The sequence below is a fragment of the Notechis scutatus genome, chromosome 6 (genome assembly GCF_049901735.1).
Source record: "Notechis scutatus isolate UNSWTSFEM ecotype Mainland chromosome 6, rNotScu1.2, whole genome shotgun sequence".
In the NCBI taxonomy this organism is placed as follows: Eukaryota; Metazoa; Chordata; class Lepidosauria; order Squamata; family Elapidae; genus Notechis; species Notechis scutatus.
In genome coordinates this window covers 9,247,368-9,274,897 of record NC_142014.1, presented here as the reverse complement: position 1 = coordinate 9,274,897, position 27,530 = coordinate 9,247,368, and the positions used below count along the sequence as shown (strand labels likewise).

General features: G+C 36.1%; 1 protein-coding gene across 3 annotated transcripts in view; it reads left to right on the top strand.

Moving 5' to 3' along the window:
- Nucleotides 1–27,530, top strand: part of CTTNBP2 (cortactin binding protein 2) — a 114,015-nt gene that overhangs the window by 20,583 nt on the left and 65,902 nt on the right. For all 3 annotated transcript variants that reach the window (XR_015750264.1, XM_087969318.1, XM_087969319.1), the window contains exon 3: nucleotides 20,956–21,180. Coding sequence is in view for 2 of the 3 variants with exons in the window: in XM_087969318.1 (XP_087825444.1) it covers nucleotides 20,956–21,180 (225 nt within the window). In the remaining variant the exon portion in view is untranslated. The remainder of the gene's footprint in view (nucleotides 1–20,955; nucleotides 21,181–27,530) is intronic.

The window sequence follows — 27,530 nt, the reverse complement described above, 5'->3', positions numbered from 1 at the left end:
CCACTGTGCTGTCCAGACAGTATATAGGTAATTGGGAATTGAGATAGTTAAGTTAGAATTGGGAGCTGTCCCCTTAAGGGAATGCCTCATGGTAAATGTAGTTAATGCATCATGGGAAATGTAGTTCATGTGGTCACATCTGTAATCCTGATCGGTCACTGAATTGACCCTTGGTTGGGTTGGGGGGGTTCCTTTACTCCTGCTTGGACCCCAGCAGCATGCTGGTGTCTCACCCCTTGCTCCATCGTTACGTGATGAAAGATCACTACACTTTCACATTATGAAGTCAGTTGTGGAAAGAGTTGGACATTAGATGAATCTCGACATAACCATGAGTTACATCTTGAGAATGCCTTGTGATCCAATAAAGTAACTTTGTACGGAAGCCTTTGTAGAGTTTGTCTGTTCTGTCTTTATATTCAGCCAGCAGTCAAAAGACAGAACACCCACCTTGTCTGACCTGGTAGAATGGGAAATTGCCTTGACCCATTCTATGCAGGATTTTAAAGGTGATAAGCAGCACCTTGTATTGCACACAAAAAAAAAACCTGGGAACCTGTGTAGCTCACATAACAGCAGGTTACTTGGTCATTAAGTTGCCTGCAGTATCCATAATTGCCAGTAACATGCCTAACAGCTAATAAGCTTTGAGTAATTAAGTCATCAACTGGTTAACTTTATTTTGACATCTCAGCTTAGATAAGATTGTTGCATTTTCACTTCTAATTTCTTTTTATCTTTTTACAATTCTTCAGGTGACCAAAAATATTAGCGTTGTTCTCTTAGCTTGATCCAATTTAGTGTCTGCCATTCAATTTTAGCCACGTTTCTCAATTAATGGCCCAGATAGAGATGTACTTTCCTGTTTGCATTAAAAACAATATTCAAGCAATGCTATTACTTAGGAAGTATTGCAATGCTTATGTAGATGTACATGGAGATGCATCACCACATTATAACATTCTTTGTGTAAATGAGTGTTTTCAAATCTTCCTCTGCTTGTTAAAATTAATAGGAATATTAATGCCATCAACTGAACAATGAAAATATTAGTATTTAAAAATATAGAACCCTCTAAAATGGTTTGTGACTGACACTGAAGCCTATAAAACACAAACAACTTGTCAGAAAATATTTAATTTTAACTGCTGTTTCTGTGTCAGGCTTGACGATTAACATAGCCCACACAAAATACACTGTGTTTCATAAATGGTAATGTTTCTCTAATGAAGCAGCATGTGTATAATAACTTCTGAGAATAAGTAAATGGAAACAATATTGCATATACTACATAATAGTTAGAATAGAATAGAATTCTTTATTGGCCAAGTGTGATTGGACACACAAGGAATTTGTCTTGGTGCAAATGCTCTCAGTGTACATAAAAGAAAAGATACATTCGTTGAGAGTCAAGAATCATAAGGTACAACACTTAATGATAGTCATAGGGTACAATAAGCAATCAAATCATACTAGGAAACAGTCAATAAAAATCGTTAGGATACAAGCAACAAAGTTACAGTTATACAGTCACAAGTGGGAGGGGATGAGTAATAAGGAGTGATGAGAAGATTAACAGTAATAGTAATGCAGACTTTGTAAATAGTTAGACAGATAAGATGCATTGTGTATACATTATACGTGGTTTTCTGTAGATAGTACATTTCATGCTTTATAAACCAGCTTGCATTATGTTTAGATTTTATCTTATACGATTAGACAAGAAAAATGTTTTATGACTACCAATTCACTGCTTGGTGATGGTACAAGAATATTTAGCAATTTTCTTTTTTTTGTTTGTTATGTTAATTTAATGTGGTCTTTCTTTACATAATATCTTAAGACATTATGACCAAGTCTGCTTATATTCAGAGACTGTCTTTTGATATAAAACAGAATCTAATATCAACACCACATTGCAAGGAGTTTCAAATACTTTTGACCCTAATCCTGAAATGAAATGCACAATCCACAGAGATGATTATGGAACTTTTTTTCTGGGATAATTGAGTGTAATTTGATTGGCTGCAGCATAGGCATTCTCCAGAACTTTGTCTAATACCAATAGTAAAGTAAAAATGCTAAAGTCTTCGACTTTATAGGTTATGTGCAAATTCTGATGTGTAAATTGGGAAATAATCTAAAAAATACACTGTTCTTTTCTTTTCTCTCCAGAGAATCATTCTCCTTTTACTTATTTGATTTAACTGCAACTTCTGTGAACATGGCTGCTAAGTGTGAAAAATGCTGTTCAGATAATTTCCCAACTCATTATTTAGAATGATTATTTTTTTCAGTTGGAAGTCCAGGTTGACTTTACTATGTTCTGCTATTTCAAAATACTTAAAAAGGCATTTTGCCAAGAGAGATAAAAGAGCAAAGGGCTGATTGAGTAGAAAGAAGAGGGAATGAAATTCAACAGAATGTAGAAGAAATTGATCCAGAGGGTTAAGATCTTAGAGTTCCAGAAATGGCTTCCTTTATTTGAAACAAAATTTAAAGAGAATAATTTCTATAATTTCATTCACCATTATGAGCTTGTTTGTGAAAATATTTTCAATGTTGAAGCCAAAGTTATAATCACACTTTGTAATATGTATCACTTCTTTTGTGAAAAGCTAGAGAGATGTATAGGTTGCTTTAAAATCCATTCATTCTTCCTCCTTACTGAGACTGCATTTGTTGATAATTTGGTTCTTAAGAAAACAATTATGTATATGAAGAACATTGTTAATTAAGTATAGTAAAATTAGAATGCAGGCAACTTTACGCAGCAGATTAAAGATACATCCACTAAACACAGTGGCCTCTGACCTTTTTGATACCAGGGACTGGTTTCAGGAAAAACAATTTTTCCATGGACCAGCAGCAGCAGGGGATGATGGTATCCCATGCATACACAGATGAAGCTTTGCTCACGTGTGTGGCCTGGTTCCTTATAGGCCGTAGAGTCTGTACCAGCTCACAGGCTGGGGGTTGGGGATCCCTGCAATAACATACATATGTACATGTGCATGCGGATGCATGTGTTAGCTGAAACTGCATTTATTAAATTGCTTGGAAATTTGAAGATTTTGCTTTATGAGAAAAGCTAGCTTTTTCATCTGAAAAATGTTTTGGAGAAAATTATTTATTTATTTGTTTGTTTGTATTTCACCTTTGTTATTTTTACAAATAACTCAACGTAGGGAACACACTCATACTATTGATATGCAATGCTTGATCCTTGCATTTATATAAAAAGTGGAAAATGCTATCCTTATTCTTCATAGCTAAATTTATGATTTGAACCAGACTTATAATTAGAGTCAACTTCATCGTTAATATTTTACATGTGAAAGACCCTATGCATTGAATCGGACAATTAAAGCATGAAAAGCTTTACAATATACAGTTGCATCGCAAAGTTATGAACAAAATCTTTAAAAGTTAAATATTGGTATGATTTTTCTTTTAGGAATCTGGTATTATTTTTAAATGTACTAGTTTAGTTTTTGAAACTGTGGGAAGAAGAATCAGTGGAGGCTGACTGAAAAGGAATGATTTGGATGCTAGAAACTTCAGTGACAGAAGCATGTTTCTGTGGTGGCTGACAAAATGGCTGAATGCGTGGATGGATCTTTATAGGTTTCCGGGGGGGGGTTGTGTTTGAGATGCTCCGGGGCAGGGATGTCAAACTCACATTGTCACGTTATCGTCATGTCACATATCACAACTTTTCCCCCTTCATTAAAATGGGGATGGGCGTAGCCAGTGCATGACACATCCAGCCTGCGGGCCGTGTGTTTGACATCCCTGCTCCAGGAGGTTGGTTGTGCAATATAGCGAGCTTTGTGTCTTTTACTGTTTCAATGGTGATGGGTTAATCCTATTATGTCCTAAAGGTCATGTCCTGTCCTTCTTAATACCATCAGCTGAAGGTGTTCTGTTTATGAATAGATTCACCCAGTCTTAATGGGCACAAAATATCCATCTCTAAAGACTTGAGGCTTCTGCTGAAGGATATTAAGAAAGACTGAGGCTGCTTTCTGCCTTTAAGAACATGTTTTCTCTGTTTCTCCTTTGGGGAAATATTCTATCCTGCCTCTTTTAATGTTAAGAATAAAGAATATTTTAATCTGGGAGGGGCTTCCTATAAAATAAATAGCAATATTATTGCTTTTGATCTTGATATTCTATAGAAGTATTATGTACATTATACTTGGGCTAGAGCCAGTATCTTTGAAGGCTTTGGAAGAAACTAAATAGCAATTCAATAAAAATGGATTTTGAGTATTACTATTGGGATCAGGAAGACGAATTGTACTTTCATCTCTGGATTTTTGGAAGCGTTTTTCCCTATTTCAACCTTGTTATTGGGTTAAATATGTAGTTGTTAAATACATATTTATATGTGTTTTGATGAACAATTTATTATATGCTTTTTAGATACTGTTTTTCCAATTATGAGTCATTTTTGTTTGCAGATGACCGGAATGTTTTTGTTTTTTTTAATATGTGCATTTCTTGACCACATAAAAAATGAAGAAAAATATTTGTTTTTAAAATGTAGTATTAAATAATTTGTCTGTTCCTACCATAGTCAGGAGTAATCATTTCATGACTGCATAAAAAATTAAGAAAAATGTTTTTGTTCCAGTTATTCCAGAATCCCCTTATGTTTATTAATGCTGGCCCCCCCTTTTTTTCAGAAGGCAGGTGAACACATAATGATTTAGAATACCATTTGATTTCCCATGAAAGGCTAATGTTTGCTGATGGTGCATTATTCATTTGAGAATATGGTTTTATTGTATTAAATTGGAGTCAGAGGTGGTATTCAACCGGTTTGCACTGGTTCGGATGAACCGGTAACGGTGATTTGGCGTGGGTCGCTGAACTGGTGGTGACCCCTGGCGACCTGCTCACTTGCCCCGGTCCCTCTCCTAGCTTTCCCTACCATGTGGTGACCACAGCGCTGCACATGCAGTAAGCATGTGCTGCAGCCCCGGGACATCCGCCCTCCTGCCGGCCCTCCCAGAGCATGTTTTCTTCCTTCTCCCGGCGGATGTGCCTCTTCCAGCCTGGCCTGGCCCGGTCAGTCAGCAGGTGGGTGGACAGATGTCCTGAGGCTTCTTGCCCCCCTTGTCGCAAAATACCTGCAGCTGCTGCATGCTTTTTTTGGTGCGACTGGAGTCCAGTTCTGGAGTCCAGCGCTGAAAAAGGGGCAGCTGGAGGCGACTCTTTTTCGGTGTCCAGCCGCCTCTTTCGCAGCGCAAGAAGCCTCCCCTAACCAGCTGTCTGCTCTCTTCCTCCTCCTCGGCCATACAGAACAAACAGGTAGAGAAGGAGGACAGCAGCCAACCAGTTGCGGGAGGCTCCTTGCACTGTGAAAGAGGCGGCTGGAGACCAAAAAAGAGTTGCCTCCAGCCACCCCTTTTTCAGTGTGAGAACCCTGTAGCTGCCGCTCCGCTTATGCAATGGGCTGGCGCATGTTGTGCTTTTTTCGGTGGGGCTGGAGAACATGCAGCAATTGCAGGCTTCTTGCAGTGAAAATTTCTGATCTACGGCTCCGCTCCACTTCTCCATGAGCGCATGGCCAACTCAACGTCATTGCAGCAAGGTGCTGCACCACCTTGCCGAATTGGCCACGTCCACCCAGTCACATGACCACCAAGCCACACCCACCAAACAAGCCAAGCCCACAGAACCAGTAGTAAATTTTTTTGAATCCCATCTCTGATTGGAGTGTTTTAATTTTTTATGCATTAAATTATTAGAGGATAGGGTTATCCCTATCCAATTATCTGTCAATTATCTGAAAGCCTGCACTCTCAAACAAAAAAATCTCCACACCACAAGCCAGGCAAACACCTGGGCACAAACAGACTCCACCTGATACCTCCAGCTCAAACACACCCCAACCAGGCACCCAGATGAAACCTAGCTTCCTAATAAATGATAGCCATCCGTTTACTCGGAGCCAAGCCACACTAAAAGCCTCCAATACAGGAAACACAATGTTGCCAGCCAATCAAGTCAAAAAAAGCTACAAAACAGACAGAAGATATTAGAAACACCAATCAAGCAGAACACAGCAAACTCCAAGACCAATAAACACAGACCAAGACTCCCAACCAATCAGGATGAAGAAAAAAACATTCTGGCACAGCAGGTTGTGTTTCCCTCTCCTCCCCTGCAGCCACTATATCAGTTATCAGTGAAATAGGAGCCCCAACATTTTTTTTAGTGATGAGCATACAGTACTGGAATTTTGAGAGATGTAATGGTAGCTCTCACAACATGGCTGCAACTGTTATGGTGAACATTATGCACACATACAACAACATGCCAGTGACAAAATACGCCCCCTTCTCTGCTCCATTTCTCAGTTAACTCCTTGAGGTTAAAGAGAATTATTTTGTTTCAGAATTTGCTCAAGGAAGAACTATAATGGAACTTGGATCTTACGATCAACCCCAAAGTTTTGCTCCGAAGAGAGCCCCGTAATTGAACACCGGAGATAGGTTTCCGCCTCTAAAGCCAAGCTGTATGCCTAGCCATGAAAGCTCAGAAATATGTGACAACATTAACATCTTCCACCAACAGGAAATAAAACAGCCAGGCAAAACATATTTACATACCTGCCTACGGTACGTAAAATCTAGATAAAATATACTATCCCATTTTATACCAATACTAAAAAATTATGGAGCGCTTTGAACATTGCATTTAAAAAGAAAACTACACATAATGAAAGATGCCCAGCACAGGCAGAATTCTTCCTTTGTCCTCCAGGACCCTGAGACTTTCCCCATAATCAGCCTGGACCTCTCGTTCATTATCTTCTGTCCACCAGCATACTTTTTTTTAAAGATAGTGGGCAAATTTTCAAAGAGCACGTTGGGCTACATTTTTATTTGGGGGATTATAAGAAATCAAAGGTATTCTTCATAATACAAGTAGCATTGTACATGTATGGAAGATGGTTTGATGTTTTGTTTGTTTATGTTTGTTTTTAAAAACCAATAAAAACTTATAAAAATAAAAGTAGCATTTGTAGCATTCTATCCTCTCAAGAAAAAAAATCTTTTTTAAAAAAATCAGGTGGACTAGAAAGTCATGGAAAGGGACATTCCTAGACGCAAATACAGGTGAGCTGTAAGCCACAATCATCTCAATTATGACACATCACGGCTTGAACTATCTTGCTTTGCGTGTAATGAGTCTATCTCATATATTAGATTCACCTTTGAAATAAATGAACTTTTGCACGATATTCTAATTTTTCGAGTTTCACCTATAGGCATCTACAGTTCCCTTGTTGGATTCCCAGTCTTAGGGAATCACAAAGGCTAGATGTTATGAGTTTGTCACATGGATGTTACTGCAAATAATAAGACACTTTTCTTGATGGACACATTTAATTGTCAAGCATAGAGTAAAAACGTTGCCAGTTTCAGGCGTGGTTATAGAAAAGTAAGGACCACATACATAAATCCTTGCATAGCTAGAAATGCGATGCTTCCCATGTAGATTGCTAAAGTAATATGTCAGATTCCTCTACTGAACTTTTTGAAACAAGAGATGGATCTGTATCTAAGACTCACATGAGAACCTAAACTCTAGGTCAGATTTGGGAAAAGGTTTCCAAATAAGTCATCTTTTCAATAAAAAAAGTATTCCTTTCAAGAGGTAATCCCCGAGTTATGCAGTTCTCTTAGCGACTGTTCAAAATTACGACCTAATCATTTATGTTTATGACACAGTCCCCAAATTACAAATGCTGCAGCACAGGGCAGTCATTCATACTTATGAGCAACCATAGAGGCTCTGCAACATTCACCCTGCCTACTCTCCTCTCCACTCTGCCGAGTCCCTACAGGCCTGTGGATCCTTTCATTGCAAAGATCTAGAGAGCCTTTGGTTTCTTGACCTGCTCGGTGCTTCAGGCCTTCGGTGTGTTTGCAGAGAATGGAGGCTTCTAAAGTACTGCAAGATCGCGCAAGATCAGTAGCGCGAGATCTCCATTCTCATCGGCAAAGGGCTTGAGGAGGACTTTGTTGATAAGAACCAGGGACCCGAAGGGAGGCATGCAGCTGTCCTGGCCTCCGTTCTCATCAGCAAAAAGGCTTTTTGCAAAAATGACCGGAGCCTATAGGGACACCATCTCTTGTCCCTGTAGGCCTTGGCAAGACTTTGCTCCAAGTGAAACTGGCAGAGAGACTGAAGAGGAGACAGCTCCCTTGATCATCGAGAGCTACCTGAGGTAAGTGACTCTGGTCAAGTAGGATGGAGGGAGAAGGAAAGCATGAGATATCTCAGGGGGTCGGGGAAAGCACTAAGCCCCCCCATGTCCTTCCCTACCCTGAAATACCTCATATGTTCTTAAGGACCCGCGCGTTTGATTAGCAAATGCATGGGCGAAAGCAGAGAGGGGTCATGTTTAAGTTATGTGATTTACTCCTACGAATCCTGGGGTTACGAATGTAATTGGCAGGCTCCATTACATTGGTAACGCAAGGGCTACCTCTATTACACACCCATGCTCCCCACACATGTTATTCAAGCATAGAGAATAAAGAATTGGAAGAAGCTTTGAGCTCCAACCCAGCACTCAAGTTTTCTTTCTTGCTATTAATAAAGGAGACGCTTCCTCCCCCCCCTCTTCCCTCTCTTAGTCATAAAATGTTAACTTGAACAACCAGGATTCACAGAATCTGTAGAAACAGTTTTAGTTGCTTCTTCGGTAACCACCTGATTTCATCAGTCCTGTCAACTGTGGATATTGCACCAACAATTGACCTTCTCGAGGTATCACTGGCTCCCTTGGTAGCTCTTTCCTAGGGTTGGTGACTACTTCAAAATAAACATAGCAGTGCTGATGATAAAGAGTGAAAATCCCGATTAAAAAGCAGGCTGCCAAACAGGCCTTCCAAGAGCTGCTTGCTAGCTACAGATTATATACCATTAGTTAGTCCTCATTTAGGAACCACTTTTTCATATTTTTCCTATCTGTGAATGGTTGCTAAACAAGGCAGTTCTGCACGAAAACTATCTGTACATCCATCAACAAATGAGGAAGAAGTAATCGTGTCCGTTGTGTTTAGTACCATTGTAATTTCTTACATATTGGCAGATGAACATACCAAGATCACAAAATGCTCTGAATTTCTATTTTAAATTTCTATTCTTTTAAGGAGGCCAAGCATTTCAGTCCCTGGCTTTCATTATCAAAATTTAGGAGTAGCAAGTTAGAACATTGCTCAGTCTGCTTAATAGCTCCCACCTTTGCCAGCCAGTATGTTCTGCCATTCTGGCAAGAGATGATGCTTACTGTCGACTCCTGACAGTTTGGAAAACTACTTCAGACTGGTAAGGCAGGAGCTTGGTGTTGAGGCGATGAGGACAGGAGGTACAGCCACTGTCAATAAAAGAGCCTGATAAAAATAGACTGAGTCCAAGGCAGGAATGTGAGATGAATAAACAGATCAGACAAACGGAGTTTATGGAGATCCTCAGTCATCCAGGTCATGGTTGTCCCAAAGACAGGAGGCAACTGGACTTTCTGTTTTTTTTCTTTGAAGACATTTCGCTTCTCATCCAAGAAGCTTCTTCAGCTTCTGAAAAAAACACCAGAAAGTCCAGTTGCCTCTTGAAAAAGCACCTTTGGGAATATCAAACAAACAAAATGTGTGCTCTAAGTAGATTTAAGGCCTTCAGTTTAAATTTCAATATAACTTCAATATAACTTTAATCTATTTTTATGAAATTTACCCACATTGGAAAAAGATATACATTATTTTTGGGGTGTCTCCATGAGTAACTCCTGTCTGCATTAGAGACCATACAAAGACTTAGAATGGGATAGAAAAGAGGATGATTACCCTTGTGCTGGATTATTATGCAAAGAAATGTAGCTTTATTGGCCATCAACATTCATACCCATTTTTGTTGTTTGAAAAACTGAGTATCTCTTAATGAATAGTTTAGAAAAATCCTTCCCTGTGTTGAGTGGCTCTTTTAAACTTGAAATTGGTCCTTTCTGAAGCATTTCAAAACATACCTCAATAAATTAATGCATGCACACATAGAGGGAGAATGAATATTAATCCCTGGACAATCCTGGGATCTGTTAGATCATGCTTTGAGAAGAAGGTAGTGTAGTCTGATGTAACCAGAATGAATATTAAATGTTAGGTAACCATTTTTTTTAACCAATGCTGGTTGGAACAATGGATCCTGGATTTTTTTAATACATTCTTTAGGTTACCAGATTTTAGTTACTTTGATTCAAAAAGTGTAGCAGTATAATGCATTATATACACTAAGTTGGGGGAGTACAAACAAACAGACAAATACAATAAGAGTTTTAGTAGCAGGCAAAGCTGTAGAAGACAAGCCATCCATTGATTTTGGGATGCACATAATACAATTAAGATCTTTATCAAATGAAGCCAAGAATGAAAAGTCCGTCTATTTTTTACATTCTTTCAGAGTACAAACATTACATCTTGAATATATTATAGATGAATATCTTGAGCAATATCAGTTTTACTGATTGAAATCAGAAAGCCAAGATCAGGAAGCCAAGAAGCAGTCATCTCAGTAGCCCAAAAATTATTTGGTCTTGGATTTGAAAAATGATATATGATTCTCATATTGAACTAATTAGGAATTTTTTTTATTAAATAAGAGTATATCCTTTTCTTCCATGGGCTGCATTTTCTGTTGACTTCAGACTGTGAATGGTGCCCTGAGTACATATTATTTAATGTCTGGCTTCCTATAGCTGACTCTTTAAGGCACCTGCTGAAATTTAATCTGTCTTCTTGGACAGCCAAAATTACTCATGAACTTTGCTTTCATTCTCTTCTCATTTCTAACTAGCACTGGTCCTTTGACAGCAGCTACTCCATTAGAGTGGAGGAAGTGATTCGAGCAAGATATAAGGGTTTATATGCATATAACTGAATGTTCTTTTTCCAAGGTAGTTGCTATCTGTCTTTCATGACATACTAAGAAGAATTCTTAAAGTCAAATTAAATTTGAGAGAACTTTGAATCTAGCAAATTATGCCTAACCAATTTTAGTGTTATCCAGAGGTAAATAGAACAATTATCTCTTGTGGTAACAAAGATGAAATCTAATGGCAACAGTCAAATGGAACTTGAGAATCCCACTGCAATCAGTGATACTTTAGGGGGCTTCAATTTTTGTTTATAAATAGTACATCAATTTTAAAATCCAAACTGTCTTCCACAAGTGCTTGCCAGTAAAAAAAAAAAAAAAAAAAGGAAAATATTTACAAAATTAATTATTATTCCAAACACAGTAGAGGATTCTACTGAAAGTTTAGCAATAAAGCATATAATTTACCCTTGTATTCAATTATCCTTTGGAAGTAATAAAACTGCTTTAATCTCATAAATGAAACTAAGGAATAAGGGAGAGGCAGATCTCCCTAGAATAATTCTTGAAACTTTTTATTGCCTCAAGGGATGGTGATTGCCTATTCTACAGCACTTGCCAATTGCCATGTTTGCTGGTGGCAGAAACAGAGCAGAGCACCAGCCGGTAGTTTGAAATGTTGGTCTTCTTTGTGTAAAAGCAAGTTATTCTTGACATATGTGGGCCCCATGCTCTTTACACACATAATTCCTTGCACATCTGCGGAATTCAGATAAATGCATTACTTACCTTAAGACTGGGGTGGGCAGCTCTGGCAACATTACAACCTGTGGACTTCAACTCTCAGTATTCCTAATCTAGGGTTGGGGTTAGGGTTAGGGTTGGCTCAGGAATTCCGGGAGTTAAAGTCCACAATTCTTCAACTCCCAGAATAGTCGCCCACCATAGTTGCCTACTCCTACTTTAAGGAGCGCACTAACACAGATACCACCACCATCATCATTATCATCATCTCATGGACAAAATGAATAAACAATATAAATTGAATAAAGGAATAAATAAAATATTAAATAGATGTCAGTTCTGTATTTGGGATGAAGTTGTTCCATAGTGCTCATCTGGTTTCTCTTCAAATTGTATAACTGTTTTGCAATATTTCAAAATAGATAAATTTACTTATTCTGCCCTTGGGATTCAAGAATGGGGGTTCTATATCTCAGCCTCAACAATAGCAAACTTGATCGATCCCCTGATTGGTCAAATAGAGTTTGGGAGTTGGGTGGAGGACTACCAGAGATGCCTGGGTCATCTGGCAAAAAGGCAATGACAAAGTATTTTGATTTTCTGCCAAGAAAACTGCACGGGCACAAACAAGTATTAACAAGGCATTGTGTTTGTCTCAAAAAAATATTTAATTTTTAAGTCATGGAATAAAAACCAACTGGTTGATATAGGGCACAAACAAGTATTTACCAAGGCATTGTGTTTGTCTCAAAAAAAGTATTTAATTTTTAAGTCATGGAATAAAAACCAACTGGTTGATATAGTGAAAAGCCATGTTACAATCATTTCAGCCCTGAAGTCAATGATTCCAAATGATCAAACTCATGCATTGGAAGTTGTTCTACTGAAGTTAAAGAAAAAAAAAGTGGTGATATGGTAAATATTCAAAATGTATTCATTATGACGAGGGTTAATCAAGGACTATCCTTTCCATAACATCATGGTCCAGTTCTTTTAACTGTTCTCAAAGTGTTATCTGTGGATAAGTCCTTGATCTGTGTTTAATCCTACAGGTGATTTTTCTCCTTTTCTTTGGCTGTTCCAGCAGTTATCTTCTTAGGGTTCTCAGACAGCCTAGCTATGGGTGTGAGACTAGAAGGTTTTCAACACATGCTTATATGAGAAATAGGAAGGAAGGATTGATTCTGCAGGTTTACTATTGCAGTAAGTTGTTCCTGATAAATATTTCTCTGGTTATGAAGAAGTATCGCTGGGGACACTATCTCATGAAAGACACTAATTAATGATCTCCTGGACTGGTAGAAGGGAAGGTGAACCCTAACTCACATCAGCTCCAACACATTTAGAAGTATAGTTTATTGATGCAGTGGCAGTGGGTTGAAAGAATGTCTGCAATTCAACTCCTGAAATGTCAAGCACATATGTAAATGTCTCCTGAATACATGTACATTACTCATAGTTTATTTTTGATTCCTCTGTAGTGCAGCTCTAAATTGCTTTCCAAGAAAACATAATATCAAAGCAGCTCAACGATTGCTTTAAGGGTGTTATGTACAGTACATTTTCTCCTCTCAATCTGAATAATATAAAAACCGAATAGCTAAGAATATTTGACTACTGAATGCCAAACCCAAAGGTGCTTTCAGTTTGTTAAATAGGAAACATAGGATTGTTAAGTGAAATCTTTGTGGACGATGGAATACACTGGATACCAATTGATAGTCTTCTTGTTTTCTGGCAGGGCTCTTTATACATTTGTTCCAGGTGTATATCACATAGTTTTTCAACAAGAACAATTCTTATATTTTCCCTTCCCTTCCCTCCTCCCATTCTTGAAATAGCTGGGTGTTTTATGAAAATTAATTCATAGATTCCTCATAGTATGGAGACCAAATTATAATATAAACAAAGTTTGTTTAGCCATATCATTTAACAGATGTTCCATTCCATTCTGTCCCTTCCTTCTAATATTTTTTTCCCCATTCCCAACAGCCAGTGTTTTGTATCATCTAGGCACCTTCAGTCTCCACAGGCTATTCTGGACTCTTCTGTTTTTCTTTCCTAAAGAGGTTTTGTTATTTTACAAATTTGGTATTTTCCCCCCAAGCCTGCTGATATTTGCCAATACTATAGCAGCATATGGATGGCCTATTTTTGTTACACATGCTTAGATGAATACTGTCATTGAATTTGCAGCTGGAAGAATGAATTTGCCATTTGAGAATGTAGACTCGAGATTATAGGAAAGGCAAAGATCTAACAAGTGTCAAAACTGACATACATTCAAGGATAATGAAGCTATCTGTCAAGAACTCTGAGCATGATTTCAGGAATTATTGTCCTTTCCTTTGTCTTGTAGGTGTTCAGGCACTAAGACCGGTTTGAGTCATTTTTTTAATTCAGAGTCAAGAAAATAACTCATCTCTTGATAAATGTCATTGGTACAGAAAAGGCAAGATGAGAACCTTCTGGAAGGTTTGCATAAGAAAACAAAATGTTACAATTTACTGTTCCACTGTAATAATTTATAAGTTTCCTTTAATCGGTTGGCATCCAGATATATTAGACTTTATTTCCCATTTCCAACCAATTTAGGCGCTGCTTTTAGAAACCACCATACTTGTACAACTTCAGGTTGGCAAAACTAAGTTTTCATATTGATCTACATCACCATATCATGTTTATGTATTCTGGAAGACTTAAATTTTACTTATTAATACAGAATTGAACAAAATATTTTAACATTTGACATATTGAAGGATATTTTTGAATAATGGACCCAAAAGTTAATTTTAAGAGTGTGTGCTTCTACAGGTAGACTGTAGCTTAAAATATGTTATGGAAGAGGAACATGCTTTACTGGACAAGACTGATACTGATCAGAAAGTAGATTTAAAAATGGCAAGTTAATAGAATATGGGAGGGAAATGGCTATATTGAACATACAAAAGAAAGTGCCTGATGTCTTAATGATTAAAAGGGATATGCTAATAAGAAACCAAGAGATTGTCCTGTATACTCTTTATATATTGGCTTTACAAAAGAGCCCTGTTAAAGCATTGAATAATTTTATGAGGAGCTATACAGAAAAAATTGAAAAGACATCAGGTTCCAGAACATTATTTGAAAGGACTAAGTCCAATGTTATCAAAAATAAAAGGAAGGAATTTAGAATTGGTTTATCTGATCAAGGCTACAATAGATATGCTGTTTTCTCTAGTAATCCTTCACAGACTTTTGCTGATCATGAATAAAATCATGACTAAATTTTTAAAGGATATTTTTATAGATAAGAGATGGGATAAGGGAAGAAAAGATCTTTTGAAGTGTTTTAAGAGAAAGTGATAAATTACTAAAATTCTTTGCACTTGTTATGAAGGGTCATTTTTATATCTTTTCTTTTTCTTAATGATATTCTTATTTTTTACTTCTGTTTTTTTCTATTCTTCACCTGTTCTTGTTTGTAGTTTTTATCCTTGTAATTGTAATTTTTAATAAAATTACAAAAAAAATTGACATAGATATAAATATGTTTATCTAATAAACGTGAAGAACATATTTTCCCAAGACAAGCTGCATTTGTTGCACAGGCTGCATTGGGTGCCAGTTTGCTTCCCAGTCCAATTCAAAGTGTTGATTCTGACCTTTAGAGCCCCAGGTATCCTCAGTTTAGCTTACCTAGGGAGAATTCCAACTGGCAGTGTCTCCTCCTATGTGGCACCCCACTCTCCTGACCTTTCAGAAAGGTGTAAAAATGTGGCTCTGTGGCCTAACATGGTGCTCACAGAAAAGCATGCAGCCATGGGTATGATATAGCACCCTGAAAGTTCCCCTCCCTCCTTTTAATTGACTTTTAAGGATTTTTCAAAATGGAGAGGCAAGGGGGTAAAGAGATCGAGGAGAAGAAGAAGCAAGGGAGAAAGGAAGGGATGAGAAGCCTTAATGGTGGGGAGCAAGATGTGAAGAAGCAAAAGTTTTTTTAGAGACAATGGATAAATTTTATTGAAAAAGGGATTCTAGAAAGGTACATAAGATTGCATTTTTATATTTGTATTTAGAAATAACCATAGAAAATTGGAAATAATATGTAATTTAAAATGTGATAAAATATTTAGTATAACCTAGTGAAATTTTTGTTAAGAAAAAGAGAGTACTGTAATGAAATATGATTTAAAATATGTGATGTGGGGGGGGGAATAATTTTGGAAAGCATAAGTGTTCCCACAAAGGCATGATATTTAATTGAAATGAGTAAAATGTTTTAAGATATAAATGATTGTTAATATTAATGATTAGACTATGTTATCTTAGTGAAACTTTTTGTGAAATGAGAGATTTGAAGTAGAAGAAGGGGGAACATTGTAATGAAATAATGAGCTATAATATGTGATGTGTGTGGGGGGGATAACTATGGAAAATAGATGCTCCCATAAAAGTATGTGATTTAACTGAAAAGTAATGTGTTAAATGTTTAAGATATAAATGAATATTAATATTAATGAATAGATTTGTATTGGTTTTGATAATATAGTATAATTTTAGAATGTACCAGACAGAATCCCAATGAAAGTTATGTGTTTTATATTAAGTATTATAAAGATAGGGGAAAGAGATAAAGGCATCATACTCCATTTAGTGTATAGGAGAAGTTTTTTTTTCAAAGAAGAAAGATAAATGGATAGCTGGAAATAGAACAGACAAAGAATAATAAATATTATGATTTGAATTGAGAGGAGATAAATAAAATAAAATTGAGAAAATTTAAAAGAGAGGAGAAGCTATATAGAAAATTGAAAATGTTAATAAGATATGAAATGGTATGTAAAATGAATATGAATTTGAATTTGTGTCTGTACCAAGAGTTTTAACCCGGGACCAAGCAACTTTCAGAAAAGAGATTTTTTTATGTTTTTATGTTTTATGTCTTTAAAAATTAATAAAATGTGTTTGTTTGTTTTTTTAAAAAAAGGATTTTTCAAAATGACCATCAGACCATTAGTATTTCGTATATTATTATTAACACGCTCAGATGCTAAGGAATTCTACTCCCCCTCCCCACCTGAAAAGAAATCTGTTCCAAATGCAAAACACAAGCAGAGGAAAGGAGTTTCAGGTTTAGTTTCATAGCACCAAGCAGCTTTAGCCACGCCCAGGCTCCTTGCTGTCTCCTTCTTGCTCACACAGCAAATGCTGCTTCAGTTTCCAAACAGCCCTCAACTCTCTCAACACACTGACAGGACGCTAGCCAGGTGAATACCAACGGATGCTGGTAGGCAGAGGCAGAATTCCCTCCCCCTCTTATTTTCCTCCCCCAAAACTAAGCCCGATCACATAGCTTCTTAGTGAAGCATGGGTATCCAGCTAGTGTTTTAATATATTTGTCTTCTACATTGACCAGAGTCCCTCTGTGAGGGAGATGAGTGATTTCAAACCTTTTGATAAATAAAAAAATAAACAAAAATAACATTATTAAAACAAACAACTTTTAATAAAATAGTGATATCAGTAACTATCATTTAAAGTTAATGATAAAAACACTGTCCAAAGTAATTGTGTGCCTGTTTTATTTACCCATCGACTGTCTTCCTAGTAATTGTTGTGGAGCTTCCTATACAGATTTTATACCTGTCACCTGGTATACAGTAATTCATACATGACAATCAAAATTAAACTAATTGGCTTACCTAAGACCTGCACTATCAATGGTCAGTTCAGATGTTAATCTTTCTGAATTAGAGTTTAAGATTACAATTTATTTTATGTGGATTATCAATATGGTTCACTATGTTGGCTCTTCCTGATCTTTAAGTGCTGCCATCTTTTTTTAAAAAATTATTTATTTTATTCTACAGGTTTTTGCTGACCATCAGGAATCTCTTAAATGCATTTGACCAATCATGTCATTTTATAGGGTTAACTACTTTATCCATGTCTTCTTGGATGCTAATCTCAAAGAACAATTTGCAGATGATGTCTTACGCATACTAATTTAAATGAAAATGTCTATCTGATCTGGCTAAATTGAGAAATATGCAGTGTCAGTGGATAGTATTGTTAGCTAGTTGTTTTTAAGTATACCATTTTGGTGCAGGAAATGCTTCTGTGGACTTGCAGGGTATAAAATTTATTTGGAATGGAAAGCGTATAGAATATTAGCCAAGGTAATGCAGCCAAAAGAATTTATTGAAAGTTTGACAGATTCTATTAGAAGGTTGATTGAGTAAAGCATACTAGACAATAAAAAATTGCAAGCTTTACTATTCATGGTTGAAATGCTGGTATTACATTTAAAATATATTTTTTGAAATTCTGAATCTTGTTATTGATCATTTATTTTGCTTATTGTGAATTTCCTTGAACGTAGTTTCCTTTGGGGAACAATTGCATTTATACTAAAATCTAATCTGAGTTGGGACTTTTCATTTCTCTAAGGAGAAAGGGTTGTGTAATTATGATTTTAAAAATACAAAATCAACATTAAAAAAGAATTATTAAACAAGCATAACCTAATTTTTCTTATTATTTCCATTCTTTAAAAAAGCAAACTTTTTGAATAGATGAGGTTTCCTTGGCAACCACTATTCAAGCTAATTCTCCAGTGATATCATAATTGTATATGTAGCAATATTCTGTTACTATGGAAACAAATGTGATAAAACATCTGTATTTGTAGAACAATCTTTCCTATGAAAGAGGGAAAACAGCTGAAAAGTATGCATTTTTCTTTTTTTCTAATGCTTTTGATGTCAAGAAAAATGAAAATTCTTGATCATCAAGTAAAAACAGTTTATTCCTGATGAAGACTCCTATTAGAACACATATTTCAGAACCAAATATTTAGAGAAAATAAGTTGACATATGTGTTTGTATAACATGACATAATCTCTGGAAAATGATCTCTGATTTTCAGCTATTACAAAGAGACATACTGAAATCTAGTATTAGTTCGCTTGGATTCACATTTTCTTCAGAAATTTAGTTCCTGGCAGTTCTTCCTTTATACTATAGCTATGGTTCATCTGAAATCTCAGTTTGATCCTGAATTGTAGGGTAAGAATAAGATGGAGATGAAGAAGAAGTTTTTCTCATTTTTTTTTTGCCTGTTCAAAGTCTGGATCTTCCTACAGCTTGTTCCTAATACTTTTTTAATATTTCAATTTACAAGGAATTTGACTTAAACTATCAATGCTAGAATATTGTTTGGAGGATAGGCTAGTGCAATACTGGTGGCAATGGGAGGGAGGCAGACCTCTTAAAAACAGCATATATAGTCTTTTGCTTGGCAACCATTCATTCAACAACTGCAAAATTATGACAACGCTCAATGAGGAGAATTATGATCAGACCTTGAAGTGGTTGCAGTGTTCCACAGTCACAAGATAGCAATTCAGGCACTTGGGAACCATTGTGCAATTGCAATGGTCACAGCATCCCACAGTCATATGATCACCAACCTTCACTGATGGCTTTTGACAAGCAAAGTCAATGGAGAAGCTAGCAATAATGTAACATAATGTTTCAGGATCACATCTGGAACTGTTATTGTAAATTTGGCATGGTCACAATTATTTGATTTATGACAGTGTTGCCTCAGGATGGAGTTGTCAGTCCCAATCAAAATTGTTAACTTATATTTGCGAAGCTGATGGAATGCAAACTTGAGAAGAAATGTAAATTTCTTTGTTTGCAAAATTTCCAACATTACAGATGTTCTGCTCTGAAATGTTTTTCACAAATATATTTTAGAGCCAGGGTGGCAACAGTGATTAGAATGAAGTATGTAGGAGGCAAGCATTCTGGGTATGTATTTCAAATATGCAAATGCCAGATTTTTATGTTAGAGTCATAACAAAATTACATACTATATGTCTTTTGTTTAGCATTGAGACAATAAACGAAATGTTAAGTTCTTTTCAAATAAGGGGTAGCTCTTGTTTGGTTAATCTTACAGTTAATCTTACAGTAGCCAGAGAAATCCATCTTTGTAGAGTGTGCATCTCATGATGTTGGTTGCCAGCTATGTTTCAGAAACCATATATTTTTCAACCGAATGACTTGTGCTAGCCATGACTTGCAGATAAGGTCACAGGACCAATAAAAGTGTGAACTGTACTTGATGTAGTTTTTTCTATGACTGCTATACATTGTTATTGTGCAGTAGCCTGCCCATACTTGTCACCCCACTCTTCCCTGACAGTATTTCTAAAATGATTCGTGTCACTGTCTCACCAATATTTTTTATCTAAAATCTGCTTGAACAGGAGATTGTATTAGTTGGTTTATATCTGAAACATATCCATATCTCCAGATTGGTGTATTTATCCACCAAAATTTACTTACATGAGTCGGGGTGTTTTGTTTCACTTGGACCAAAAATTGGAGATCTACCATAGTACTATGTTTACAAACTGCAAACTGATCTTTATTTGTCTGTCTATCTCTTTTTCTCCCTCTCTCCGTCTCCCCCGGTGTGTATTTGTGGACAGAGAAATGAGAAATGTTGCCACACTTTCAAGATTTCCTTATTAAAGCCTGTATTAATAGAATTTTGTATTATTTGCTTGTGACTTCAATTTCCTGACCTGGTTTCCCTTGAAGGGATCATATATATTTATATATTGTTTGTTCCACACTGAATGCTACATATCCCAATGGCATTTGATTCCATTTTTTTTGAAATTACCAATTAGAGAACTATTATTTATATATCCATAAGACTGATTAAAAGCACTGCTGACTATTCAACTGAAACATGCCTATTTTGTCTTCATGAATACTCTTTAAAATCTCGGTTCTAAAAGAACACAGGAGTGCAAGTTATGTAGCACTGACTGGTCAAACTAATGTTAGCAAAAAAAAAACCATTGGTTTGCAAAATTTAAAAATGAATGAAAATAATAAGCATTTTTGATGAATATGCAAAAATGATGTTAAATCTATTTGCCCTAGAAGCCAACTGATTTTCATAAGCACTACCACTTTAATAAAATCTTGAGAACATTTTTGAGCACTTTTTACTGTTACTTTAAATAAAAATTCCATTTATAAACTAGTGAGTTACTCTCTGTTAATATTTACTTTCTGTATTTCTTGTCATGCTTCAAAGGAATGACATGTTAGAGAGATAACTGCCATAAAACATACATATTCTAAAATGCGTTGATTTGTTGTTAAAGACCCTGAAATAATTTGTAGTCATCTAAACATGATGCAGGGTGTTGATTGCTTTACAGCAGCAGGTATATGGGGTTGTTAAGTCTGTGAATATATAATTCAACTATCATTAATTATTTGTGTTTGTCTCTTAATTTAATATTTCAGGCACGGAGGAAAGAGGTTTTTATCCAGGAACGGTATGGCAGATTTAATCTTAGTGACCCATTTTTGGCTCTGCAGCGAGATTATGAAGCAGGAGCTGGTGCTAAAGAGAAGAAGTCTATCTGTACCAACCCACTCTCTATTTTGGAAGCTGTTATGGCGCATTGCAGAAAAATGCAAGAGAGGATGGCAGCACAGTTGGTTACTGCAGAAAATAGGCAAAAGAAGGTATCCTTTCTATTATTTTCTTTTCTAAATGCTTACTAGGAAAATAAGGATTTTTTTTTTTTTAACTTATATCAAAATAGACTTCTCTTTTAGTGGTATTAAATGTATTTTATTATTGATAGTGAAATGCTAATGGTAGAAAATAAATGGTTGGAAGAGACTTCGGAGGTTTTCTAATCCAAACCCTTGTTCAACCTATATATTCTAGACAGATGGCTGTCTAGTCTCTTCTTGAAAAACTCCAGTAATGGACATATTGCCTTTCCTCCCAGCACTTCAAGGCACCACACACATTTCCATTCTCAAATTCCATCCTCAATGGTTTCCCTGAGGGGAATGACTGGCCCAAAATCTCTACAGTACAGGGCAGATTTGAGTAGCTCTAATTCTAATCCATAACCCTAACTCCACATTTTACTTTAACTGCCTTTGGCAAGAAGAATTGTTTCTTCTACTCTTTGTGGATAGGCACACTCTTTGTGAATACACATAAAACTTTACGGATAGCCCTTGAGTTATGACACAATTGGGACCGGAATTTTAATTTCTAATTTACAGTTAGGAAGATAATTCTACTGAGATAGAGAACTACTATCATTCACAATTATAGATGGCACATTACAGGTAGTCCTTGACTTACAACCACAATTGAAGCCAACATTTATGTTGCTGAGGCAATTTTAAGAGAATTTTGCCTTGTTTAACAACCTTTCTTGCCACAGTTGTTAAGTGAATCGCTGCTGTTGTTAAGTTAGAAACATGGTTGTTAAGTAAAATCTGGCTTCTCCTTTGATTTTGCTTGTCAAAAGATTGCAAAATGTGATCACATGACCTTATAAAACTTATAATTGTCATAAATATGAGTCAGTTGCCAAGCAGCCAGATTCTAATCATGTGACCATGGAGATGCTGCAATGTTCGTAAATGTTGAAAAACAGTCATAAGTCACTTTTTTCAGCGCAGTTGTAACTTTGGATGGTGACTAAATGAATTGTTGTAAGTCAAGGATTAGCTGTAGTGTATCTTTTCAAGATTTTTCAAATATAATTTTATTGTACAATTCAGCATCCTACTTAGTAGGTCATACCAAATATACTTCATACGAAAGACAAGGAATATCCTTTTTGTGAATATACAGGTAGTACTTGCTTACTGAATACGTTGTTAAGCGACTGTTTGATGTCAGAGTGGTTGAAAAAAAAATTCTTTGTGACATTCCTTATGACCATTGCAACATTCGGTGATCACATGATTGCTATTAGGCATTTCACAACTGGTGGACATATACAATAGTCACAGCCTCTTACAGTCATGTGATCACCATTTTTTGTGTTTCACAAGCGGCTTCTAATAAGCAGAATTAATGGAGAACATATAAGTGAAACTGCAAGTTGTGATCATGTGACATCTCAGTGATGAAAGTGGAAGTGCAGTCATAATTTTGTTGTGGTCATGTGATGTTTTTCTTAAGTGACTTGGACCCTTAGCAATGGAATTTGCCAGTTCTAATTTTCACTAATCGAGGATTCTCTGTACTTATTGCCTAATATGGGGTGACATTCTAATGCTTTTCTGCTATAAAGGAAAAAATCACATTTCCAGCTTGTTGCCCTTCAAATGGGATAGATCACAACTCCAATTAACAACTTTGATTGATTGTTTATATAACATCAAACTGGTGTTGAATCTTAGCAATCAGACACATTTTTTTTCATGAAATTACCAATTTATCACTCACAAATCCCAGCATCTTTCATCATTGACCGTTAGTGTAAAGCTGATAGTGATACGTTTGGACAGCCATTGTTTCATGATTTCTGGTCTAAAACTTAGAAAATTATTAGAAAATATCCAGATACCGTTCAACAAAGATGAAGGAAAGCAAAATACCTCAAGGGGTTAAGATGTTTCTTCTGAATTAAAGTTTGGCCTTGGATTTATCAATTCCCATTTTTCCACTCCTTTCAAATGGAAAATTAATGCACAAACCGGAAGAAGATCCATTATGGTTTGTGATTGACAAATCAATCCTTAATTTAATAAATTGAATATTGAAGACATTATCCCTTTCCTTATTCTAATTCTAAGATTCTGCCATTATTGAAAGCAAATTAACGTATGCTTCTTGCTGAAGTTTTCACCCCTTCACAAATGGAGTTCATGTAGAGCACATGTGATTATTGAATATATAATCTGTGTTCAGCTTGTAGCTCTCAATCTAATAACAGTGTTGGAAGATGCGCAGAAGGCAAAGTGACTGCTTTTTGAACCTGACTAAAGTCAAGGCTTTCCTATAAACTTTGATAGCTTTGCTATAAGCCAGTGATGACAAACTCAAGGCCTGCGGGCCGGATCTGGCCTGTGGGGTGCTTAGATCTGGCCCGCGGGGCTGGTCTGGAACTACCAAAGGACCAGCCCATGGTGCCTCTGCTAGCAAAAATGGGGCATAGGTGGTGGGCATGCCCCCTGCAACCACTTTTGGCCTCCAGAGTGCTCCAGGAGGCCTCCCAGGCCCAAAACAGGGCCTCCGGAATCTTCCATGAGGCCTTCCTTGACTCAGAAGGTTATAAAAGAGAGGAAAAGTAAAATATTTTATCTTTCAGGCTTGCAGGATTCTGCTACTATAGTCTATGTCAATAATTTATAGTTCTAATCTTCCTATGGAATCGGTTTTTTGATCTGGTTTCTCTCTCATAAGATGATCAAGTAGATGAAGTAAGTATTAAAAAACCAAAATCACAGAAATGTACGCCTCCCTATTTTTAGAAGTTTATTAAGCCCTGTCTGCAGAGAAGTCCCGTGTCACACCCACCATGCCCATAACCACCATGGCCAGCCCCAGCCCCCCCCCCATCCAGCCCTCCGAGGTCAAACCCAATCCTGATGTGGCCTTCAATGAAATTGAGTTTGATACCCCTGCCATAAGCAGACAACTAACAAAAACAAAATATTTTTTATATAGCTGCTGTTGCTTGACAACTCAACATAAGCTCAGTTGTGTGACCTGAAGCCAAAGTATCTTTGGACTTTACTTATATATATATTGCCAAGTTACTAAAGATAAACATGCTCAACACATTGTTTTATATACTTGCAGATATATCGTTGCATTGCAGTTCTACTAATAAAGCAAACCCTCAGATGGCTAACATATGAAAAATAACACTTTTTGTGCTTCTTTGAATTAGAGAGAGAGAGAGAGAGAGAGAGAGAGAGACCATGCATGAGCCAAATAAGGGGTTTCTGAGGTTTGATCAAGAGTAGACAGGGTAATATTAAGACTCCCTTATACGAAAGCAGGAAGTTTGAGTACCTAAGCTGAAAGTTTGGTAATGGGTTGATAGGTGAGAAAATGTCCAGAACTTATTAAATCAGTCTTTTCCAACCTGTTTAAAGCTGCAACAGCTATGTACATTGATATTATGGGACAGTGGGAATTATATCAAAACATCTGGCAAGATCCAGGTTGGAAAGAGTTGTCCCTGATGGGATCACATACAGCATCTGATCAAAATTCTCGGGGACTTCTGGTTTGAGCTTCTTCAGCGACAGACCGAAATCCGCGATCGTGTGCAGTTTTGATCCGTGCTTGCCGCAGGAGCGCCCCGAGCCAGCTGGATTCGGGGCAAAAGCCACCCCGTAGAGGTGGTAAAGAGGGGGGAGACTGCTAGCAGGGTCGAGGAGAGCCGCATCTCTCCTCCTCAGCTGGCCATTACTCCCTTTCCCGAAGGCGGTTGCAGCAGTGGTCGGAAATGGCCACCTCAAATAAGAACTCGACTGGAAAAGATTGTGCAGGAGGAAGATAAGAAGGTAAAGTTTTGATTGACCGGGTTGAACTGAAAAAAGTACCTTGGAATTTGAACTATAAAGAATAACTGTTCCCAAAGAAGATTTTTGAAGCGGTGAAGGAGAGAGGGAAGGGGAAAGATTTGGTTTGTTTTTTCTTTTCTTCTCCATATTGACAGCTAAGAGACTTAAGCAAGAAATTGATAAAAATTCCCTTTGACATTAGTAGGCATTTAAGCTGAAAATAAAGTGTCAAAGTGATAATAAAGATTTTTGGATATTTAAATTTTTTTAAAAGAAGGAAAGGAGAGAAAAGGAAAAAATAAAAGAGTGGGATCTGGAAAAATGAAGGAGACCACCTGGAAGTAAAAGGAATTAACAGTGAAACTTTAACAAGATTCCTAAAAGATATATTCTAACTGAAACTTTGTAACAAGATAAATAGAACTCCAGGAAGAGAAAGTGGAAAAAAGAAGCAAGAAGAAACAGTTTTGGATTATTTGGATTATTTGGTGATTTTTGGATTTTTGGTTATTGGACTTAAATGATTAAAATCAATTAGGTGGTTGTTTAAAAGTGTTTAAAATGGCATCACTCTTGGAAGAACTGAAAATGGAACTTAAACAGAAAGAAGATACACAAGAAGGAAGAGGCTTTTTTGGCTTTGTATTTCAATGGAGATCTTGAACTATGAGAAACAACAAGAAATGTGTCTAGAACAAGAAGGGCAGGACAAAGAAGAAGCCATTTTAAATGACCAAGTAATTCTATGTAGGGGGAAAAAAGGAAAGGGGGGAAAGAGAGTGAAAAATTTAAGATTTGAAAAAACAACCAAAAAAAACGAACAGTTTGAAAAGCAATTACAATATTAGGAAGAAACAGAAGACAGGATTACAGAAGAGAGAATTAGAATTAGAGAGACAAGGGGTCAAAAAGGGGAGGGGGATGAAGAGGGGGAAGAAGGAAAGGAAAGAAGTTATAAAGGACAGAAACAGGATATAGAGAAACAGGGAAAACGTACAAGGATTAAAGATATAAGCCTATTTAGAAGACATAGAGACAATGGGTGAAAATTTAATTGAAAGGGAGGATTCTGCAAGAGTACATAAGATAGCATTGTTATATTAGAAATAGAAATGAATCTAGAAACAAGTGTGATTAAAGTGATAGATAAAATACTTATTGTAATTTTATTTATTTATTTATTTATTTATTTGATTTGCCAATTGTTTACAAGAAATAAGTTTAAATGTATAATAAATAATGAAATGGGTACATATAAGAAATAAAAGAAAAACAATAAGGAGGCACGTTGGTGCGAACGCCCTGACCTCTTAGGAAAGAGAATGAGAAGTCTAAGGTTAAAGTTTTGGGTTTGGATGAGTGTAGAGTATTCCAGACACCACTCTATTGCTTTGTAATGTAATGGAATGTTTGTTAATAAAAAATTAAAGAAATGAGAGAATGAAATTAGGAAATGATGGGAACATTTTAATTGTTATTAATAATTTATAAAAATTTAAGGAAATATTATGAAAAAATATGGAAATATTAGTGTTCCTAAGGAAGTATGATATTTAATTGAAAATAAATGTTAAAGATGTTAATTAATATTAATGGAAGATTGTAACTAACATTAATGGTTGAGCTGAATTGGAATAGAATAAGTATTTTATGTACTATTGTTATATATATAATTTTTCTTTAAGAACTTAGTGTGTATTTTAAGAATGTACCAAGCAGAATTCGATTGGCAAAATTTATGTGTTATAAAATAGAGGTTAGATATTGAATGTTATTATTGTAAAGGTATAAATTGAAGTTTAACTAAGATTTGAATGGACAAAAACTAAAAGATACAGAGGTGTCATACTCCAATCAGTAACTACAGGGGAAAATTTGTTTAAAGATAAAAGAAAATATGAAATTGAAACAGGACAGACAAAAATATAAATATAATAATTTGAAAGATATTGAAACTTAGAAAAAGATATATAGTTGAATTTAGAAAGGATTGAGATGATTAAAAATAAGGTTGAGAAAACTTAGGGAAGGGAAAAATCACATAGAAAATGCTAAAATAGTAATAAGATATGAAATAGAATACAAAGATGAATGTGAAATTGAGTTTGTGTCTGGAGAAGTGATAACTTGGGATCATGCTATTCTCAAAAAAAGGTATTTTATTTGTATTGTGTTTTGTGAAACCCCAAAAAATTTTTTTTCAAAAAAAATTCTCTATGACAGAAAGGAATAGAATTCCTTCCTTCCTTCCTTCCTTCCTTCCCTCCCTCCTTCCATTGATTTCCTTCTCATTTGAAAGTGACTCTAAGTGGCTTACAGGATTAAAAGCATAAAACCACAAGATAAATATTTCTCAAATGATAAAAATGGAATTACAATCAAAAATAAAATCATACGGTATAAAGATTGTTTGGAGGTAGGAGAAACTTCTAATGTAATTAACCAGAATCCCTGCAAGGATTGCCCCTGTGGTTATGAAGGACAGATGGGGAAGAAGCTAACCACCAAATTATAAGAACCTGAGCAAGCGGTTAGACAAG